At 40.3% G+C, this 7,564-nt stretch overlaps 1 protein-coding gene across 1 annotated transcript; it reads right to left on the bottom strand.

Annotated features, from left to right (window-relative positions):
• Window positions 1-3,397: 3,397 nt before the first annotated feature.
• Window positions 3,398-5,769, bottom strand: cdk5r2b (cyclin-dependent kinase 5, regulatory subunit 2b (p39)). The gene has a single exon (XM_041843497.1). The coding sequence runs from the start codon at window positions 5,501-5,503 to the stop codon at window positions 4,613-4,615; it is 891 nt and encodes a 296-aa protein (XP_041699431.1). The 5' UTR covers window positions 5,504-5,769; the 3' UTR covers window positions 3,398-4,612.
• Window positions 5,770-7,564: the final 1,795 nt, after the last annotated feature.

The following is a 7,564-nucleotide window of genomic DNA, read 5'->3' as shown; positions in this document are numbered from 1 at the left end:
GGGGAGGTAGTTGCAGAAACGTTGGAATGGTTTAGTAGACTTCCTCAATAGTTGGTCCAGATGATCCACTGCCTGGGATGTAGTCATCTGATTATGAATTCAAAGTAAACACGTAACACATAGCACGAGACCAAACACTTTACTTGTCAGGTCAAAGGGAATTTATGGAAGTGTAGATTATGTGGACTTGAAGTTCTCGCTCAGGCAATTTCTCTCAGAAATAAATTATGATATGAACACAGAGAGGAGTTGGTTGATAACGAAAACAGACTGAACCGCCAAGCAATCCTTCAGCACCACTACAATGACATTCTGCATCACGTGTTAGTTATCCTTTACAGGTAACGTACAGTGCATTCGGAAAGTATTCAGAACCCTTGACTTTTTTCAAATTTTGTTACGTTACAGCCTTATTCTATAATTGATTAATTGTTCCCCCCCCATCAATCTACACACAATACCCCATAATGACAGAGCAAAAACAGGTTTTTAGACATTTTTGCAAATGTATTTAAAATAAAAAACGGAAATATCACATTTACATAAGTATTCAGACCCTTTACTCAAAACTTTGCTGAAGAACCTTTGGCAGCGATTACAGCCTTGAGGCTTCTTGGTATGATGCTACAAGCTTGGCACACCTGTATTTGGGGAGTTTCTCCCATTCTTCTCTGCACATCCTCTCAAGCTCTGTCAGGTTGGATGGGGAGCGTCTCTGCTATTTTCAGGTCTCTCCAGATGTTAGATCGGGTTCAATTCCGGGTACTGGCTGGGCCACTCAAGGACATTCAGAGATTTGTCCCAAAGCCACTTCTGCGTTGTCTGTGTGCTTAGGGTCATTGTCCTGTTGGAAAGTAAACCGTCGCCCCAGTCTGTGGTCCTGAGCGTTCTGGAGCAGGTTTTCATCAAGGATCTCTCTGTACTTTGCTCCGTTCATCTTTCCCTCGACCCTGACTAGTCTCCCAGTCCCTGCCGCTGAAAAACATCCCCACAGCATGATGCTGTCACCACAATGCTTCACTGTAGGGATGGTGCCAGATGTGACGCTTGGCATTCAGGCCAAAGAGTTCCATCTTGGTTTCATCAGAACAGAGAATCTTGTTTCTCATGATCTGAGAGTCCTTTAGGTGCCTTTTGGCAAACTCCAAGTGGGCTGTCATGTGCCTTTTACTGAAGAGTGGCTTCCGTCTGGCCACTCTACCATAAAGGCCTGATTGGTGGAGTGCTGCAGAGATGGTTGTCCTTCTGGAGGATTCTCCCATCTCCACAGAGGAACTCTGGAGCTCTGTCAGAGTGACCATCGGGTTCTTCCTCACCTCCCTGGCCAAGGCCCTTCTCCCCAGATTGCTCAGTTTGGCCGGGCGGCCAGCTCTAGGAAGAGTCTTGGTGGTTCCAAACTTCTTTAATTTAAGAATGATGGAGGCCACTGTGTTCTTGGGGACCTTCAATGCTGCAGATCGTTTTTGGTACCCTTCCCCGGATCTGTGCCTCTACACAATCCTGTCTCGGCACTCTACGGATAATTCCTTCGACCTCATGGCTTGGTTTTTGCTCTGACATGCACTGTCAACTGTGGGACCTTTTATAGACAGGATTGTGTGCCTTTCCAAATCATGTCCAATCAATTGAATTTACCACAGGTGGACTCCAATCAAGTTTTAGAAACATCTCAAGAATGATCAATGGAAACAGGATGCACCTGAGCTCAATTTCGAGTCTCATAGCAAAGGGTCTGAATTCTTATGTAAATAAGGTATTTCTGTTTTTTATTTGTAAAACATTTGCAAACATTTCTAAAAACCTGTTTTTGCTTTGTCATTATGGGGTATTGTGTGTAGATCGATTAGGACATATTTATTTATTTAATCAATTTTAGAATAAGGCAGTAACTTAACAACATTTGGAAAAAGTAAAGGGTTCTGAATACTTTCCGAATGCACTGTATCTCAATATGATCAATAAAGAAGCTTAGAGGAACTTCATGTGCTTCATGTGGCCTATATCCGCCCACAGTAAAGCTGTCATGATAGGCTACCCACTGGGCACACACTTGTTGAATCAACGTTGTTTCCACATCATTTCAACAAAATTATGTTGAACCAATGTAGAATAGATGTTGAATTGACATCTGTGCCCAGTGGGTACAGTATATGGGTCATCTCACATTCAGACACTGTGAATGAGTGTTCTTATTGATTCTACAGTATGGCTCTGTCTGCATTGTTGCTGTTCAGCCCACGCTTGCTTGATGTGATGATGTGGCCAATAGTTATTCAGTAATCCACTGGTTACTATAGAGACAAGGAGGAGGAGAGGAATGCACCAGCCAGCCATCAGACCTGGGCTGTGTTTGAGGCACCCTATTCCCTATAAAGTGCACTACTTTTGATCAGGGCCTTGGTCAAAGGTATAGGGTATACAGATGTAGTATGTTAATTGGATCACTCTTTTGTTGATGAGAATTTTCCTGCACCGCAGGAAATGCAGATGAGTTTTGGGATTTACATACATTTTATGAAAACCCACACTAACACACAGTTATATTAACAGTATTGCACTTTTCATGTAGCCTACTTTTGGCCAGCTAATTGCCTAACCACGATCAAGCATCATTATGGACTAAACGTTCATATAGGTCAAATTAAGATCCTACATCTGTAGGTCAACTATATAGGGAAAAGGGTGCCATTTGGGACGCAGCCCTGGATTATAAACTCCTCAGTCCAAGTAGAACTCTACTGCTTCTTGTTTCAATGTGAGCCACAAAGTCTTGTGAAGATTTACTGTGACATTTCAGAGAAAAGTGGGTCAGGAAATATAGTTCTAAAAGCTAAATTGAAATCAAATATTAAGTGATAACTTATCTTTTCCTAACCCAAATTGATTTCCAAAATTAAATATGGATCTTTAAAGACCAAGTACGTTAACTGGGTGTCTAATAGCCAAAAATATCCTTATCAGTGTTTCACCCTCTTGAAATGCGTAAAATCCTTTGATTATTTTAAGACTATTTCACCAAAACCCTAATGTTATGATACTGTAGTAGCCTGTATGTTAAGCTTGTGTTAAGTATATGTAGGCATGTGTTGCAGGTTGCCTAATACAGTACAAAGTGGATAACAAGGATGCAAATAGCCAACAGCTAAAGGCTTAGGAAGTGAATGTGGATGAGAGGCCCTTCAGGTCATCACTGCCTCAGCAACAGTTTCCCTTTCAGCACCAGGGCCAGCTCTCTCTCTCTCTCTCTCTCTCTCTCTCTCTCTGTCTCTGTCTCTGTCTCTGTCTCTGTCTCTGTCTCTGTCTCTGTCTCTGTCTCTGTCTCTCTCTCGCTCTCGCTCTCGCTCTCGCTCTCTGTCTCGCTCATATACACACACAAAAAAACACAGACAGCAAAATGTACTTCTAAAGTTTTCTTTATTTCCGCAGGAATAACATAGACAAGTATTGACAGTTCACTAGTGTATCTTTGCATTGTTTACGTTACATTATGTTTGAGAACAGATCTCCAGAAAAGAGTGCTATACCAGAGTGGTTCCTGATTGTTCTGAGAACATAATCACATTATGCAAGTGAAACACATGTATGATTAAACATATGCAAATGAGCAACAGTAACAGATTAGCTAACTGTGAACATGGTAGCTCATCAGATGTCAAAGAAAAGTCAATCTTCTGAACTAATCAGTAGGGGTAACAGTCCAGTTCCTTCAAGCACTAGCATATTACCATGACACTAAATAACATAAATGCTTTACTGTGAGTGAATGCTGCACTAGTTTAAATTAACACAATTACATTATATTGCCAGGGCCTTCTTTCAGACTCCAATGTTTCAATGCAGAGAAATGAGCCACAGAGAAACAGTAGATTGGAGAGATGCACCTACAATACTGAAAACAAGTATACAAATAGGGAAAATTACATTAATAAACCATTGTAACATACTTTAATTTTTTGCTTCAACAAGTACATCAACAAAATGGCAACAATTTTTTTAATGAAAATATAGTTTTTTTTTTGCAAATGGAAACAATCTGCTATACTAGTTTAAAAAAAATTGTTGGTGTAAACCACAGTGTTTAATATTGTGATAATTGGCACAAATGACGCTAAAGAATCTCTTTCCTTGTACATTCCCTTCTGTGTCCTACGCGCTAGCATAGGCGTTTGATGCGTAAAGGCTACACCAGTACCTTGGATAGCTCCACCTCTCGACGCATAAAATACTGCTATTTTTTGCCCACAACAGAACTCCATAAGTGAACATCAAGGCAATTATAAAAGTAGTCTAGATTACCCACACATTGATGTATTTGCAGACATTCCATTTATCCACGGAGTCACTGTGACTATCCTACAGTATTCGCAAAGGTTTACAAAGGAGATTGGCCTACATTTAGAATACAACATGCATTTACTGATCCGTGGTTACGCAATACAATTAGTTTTAACACTCACTGGTACAAGTCAACATGAATGTCTTAGAAACCTATATTCACCTTAGATTGGATTTTCCTAATCTCGTAGGCATAGGCCTTGAAAACTGTTGAATATTAAATTCAAACCACCATTCCAGGAGTTTTGTGAAACATACATTTGAGTTCTCCTTTGATTTAACGGTCCAAGTCTTTGTCCCTTGACTCTCCTTCATCTTTTAGCTCTTGAAACACCTCGGTGAAAAAGTGCGGATCTGCATTTAACTGCAACATTTTGGCACTCGTGTTATTGATGATGCTCATAGAAATATCCCAGAAATTATCCTCATTTGCCATAATCATGAATGGTTTCAGAGGGTAAGATATCTCGCAACCCATGTAAGAGTAGGATAGATAGAGACAGAGCAGGAAGATACCCTGGAGTTCGGATGCGCTGTCGATATCATCGGGTATCGATTCCTTACACAGCAGGTAGACGAAGACTAAGTTAGCAGGTGTAATGAATCCCTGGTCCTGCCAGCCTTGGAGGAGAAGGGTTCGGTCGACATTTCGGAACCATAGGATGACCTCATTGTAGGTGAGCTTGACTTTACAGCATCTCCTACACATAAATTCGCCCAGACAGCGCAACAGCTCCCCGGTCGATGCCTGTATAATCACACGCCTCGGTGAGAGGAGGTCTACTTCACTAGGTTGATTTTGGACAGGCAAGAGTTTCACATTCTCAGAGGGGACCTGGGGTTGATTAGGTTCAAGGCTTTGGGTAGGAACCGTCGGCACTGGTACAGCGAGTGGTGCTTTCTTACCATCCGTACTCGATTGCTGGGATTTCTTGTTATTTTGCTGGTCTACGTGGGTATTGTTGTTCACCTGTGCGGCGTTCGGGTTGACTTTCTTGCAACTATTTTTCTTGGTCGATGTGGTAAACAGTCTCTTAAATGTGAGAACTGGGACAAGCAAGGCATTGTTCTTTACGCTCCCCGTTCTGATTGCCTGGTCACCCTCTTTTCTGTCATCCAGAATAGTCTCCTTCTTTGATATTGGAGATATGGAAAGCACCGTTCCCATTCTTGCAGCGTAGGCTACGCCGTAGGCTACGGCTTGGAGAGACGGCGTTCCTCGTTTGCGGAGAAGTCGTTCTAGACGACGGCGGTGAAGTCAGAGCAGCAAATGTAAATCCATTGACTATGCGGGTCCATTGTGTTGACAGATGGAAATAGATGCTCAGGAATTGAGTGGATATTGATGAGTGAAATTCCAGGAGGCGATGGTCGCCTCTCACACGACACTCCCTCTGCAGCGCACTACCCCACGAGCAGTCTGCTGTATACAGACAGAACTTCACACTCAGGGAATGTTCAGAGAGAGTCAAAAGCAGCAGGGATAATTCTGTAAACGAGGATTAGTTGTTCAAGTCTGAATAATTAGCCAACCCCCAATCAGGGCTCTTAATTAACGTTTTTCATTGGTAGCACTGGTTAAGAGCGCCACATTAAATTTAGACGCAACAGAAAATACGTTTTTTTTTATTGATTGAGATACTATATTGGGTCTATATTCATTCTAGGTACTTTTGAAGCACATGTTGTGCCGTAGAAACGGACATGTAACCTAACACTGTAAAGACATTCATTTATTATAAAAGCTAAAATGTTGATACTAATACCTGTCATTTTACAAAGTCATTTGTGGAATATTAGGTTTCTACATTGTGTAAAAGCACACTTTTTCTATTGAGATGCATTACACTGAACATTGTACAGTCTCTAAACGTCATGCCTGTGATGACGACATGCAAGATATATATATGTTTGGATATATTGGTAAATTAACCAGGTTGTTAGCTAGCTAGCCAATTAGGTAACATGATTGAACAAAGTGTAAACAATTCATGGTTAATAGTTTTAGAACTGCCCATGACATGGTTTATGAATGTAAAATGCTGTCCCGGCGACCCACTAGGCCTATAGGTAGATAAAAATGTTGTGTTGGTAATATGGGTCAGATCTTTTTTTAGAACAAGCTTCATGTTGTGGTGGAAATATGGGTCAGATCATTTTTTAGAACAAGTTTCCATTGATAGATCACCTTATCTATTTTTCAAATGGGTTCAAATACGAAAATGTGAGAGAAGCTAATCAGTAGATGAGTTAATCATATTAAACACCATAAAATCAATCATCTGTCTTTGAGTCATAATGATTTGAAAAAAATAATGAGACTTGAAACATCTAGGCCAACATTGCACAAGTCAATATTAATCATTTGAGAATAAGAAAGGCAACTGAGGGCCCACAGGGGAAGGTATACCTTTAGGGGAAATTAGGCCTTTTGAAAGAAAATACTTAATGATAATTTAATAAAATAATCTCTAACTATAAAGTTGTAATCTAAAAGGGTGATGGGTTGAACAATAATGTATAATAATTGCTGGAAATGATTATTGCCTTATTCATACAAACCTTGACAAGCAGTCATGTTGCAATACAACTGATAAAAACCATACAACTAAGCCAAATCCATGACCTTATGATAGGTTTTTATTAATCTTTATTTGATCAGGGAGTCATACTGAGAGTGAGACCAAGGTTTCTTTTACAGATGAGCCCTGAATTACAGAAATTACAGAAACACACACATCAAAATACAAATACAAAATGCAAGCAGAAAGAAAAACACGGTCCTAAGAATAAAGAAAGAAAAAACAGTCATTAAAAACCAACACATTAATCAGTAATAAGGTCCTCAATCAGCTTTCTGAATTCCCCTAGAGGCACCAAAACATCAAATTTAAGACTGAAGGAATTTCAAGAGTTAGCCATCTATGAGACTGGGTGTGGTAACTCATATGTCTAAAGGTTAGTAATGATGTTTGGCACAGTGGGAGGTTTTGTAAAAGGGCTTTGTAAATGAAAACATAGCAATGTATCAACTTACGTGAAATCAAAGAGGGCCAACCAACTTTCTGGTAGAGAATGCAGTGATGAGTACTAAAACTGTCACCAGTGATATAGTGCAGTGCACTATGATAAACTGCATCTAACGGCTTTAATGAAGTGGCAGCTGGGTTCATGATGTCGCCATAGTCTAGGACTGATAGGAACGTCGACATAATAATATGATTTCTAC

The sequence above is a fragment of the Coregonus clupeaformis genome, chromosome 23 (assembly GCF_020615455.1).
Source record: "Coregonus clupeaformis isolate EN_2021a chromosome 23, ASM2061545v1, whole genome shotgun sequence".
Lineage (NCBI taxonomy): Eukaryota > Metazoa > Chordata > Actinopteri > Salmoniformes > Salmonidae > Coregonus > Coregonus clupeaformis.
Note: the sequence above shows the minus strand (reverse complement) of the source record. Positions and strands in the feature narration are given on the sequence as shown.

What these genes read in the sequence shown, in the direction of transcription:
- cdk5r2b (XM_041843497.1), bottom strand. Translation starts at nt 5,503, where the DNA reads ATGGGAACGGTGCTTTCCATATCTCCAATATCAAAGAAGGAGACTATT.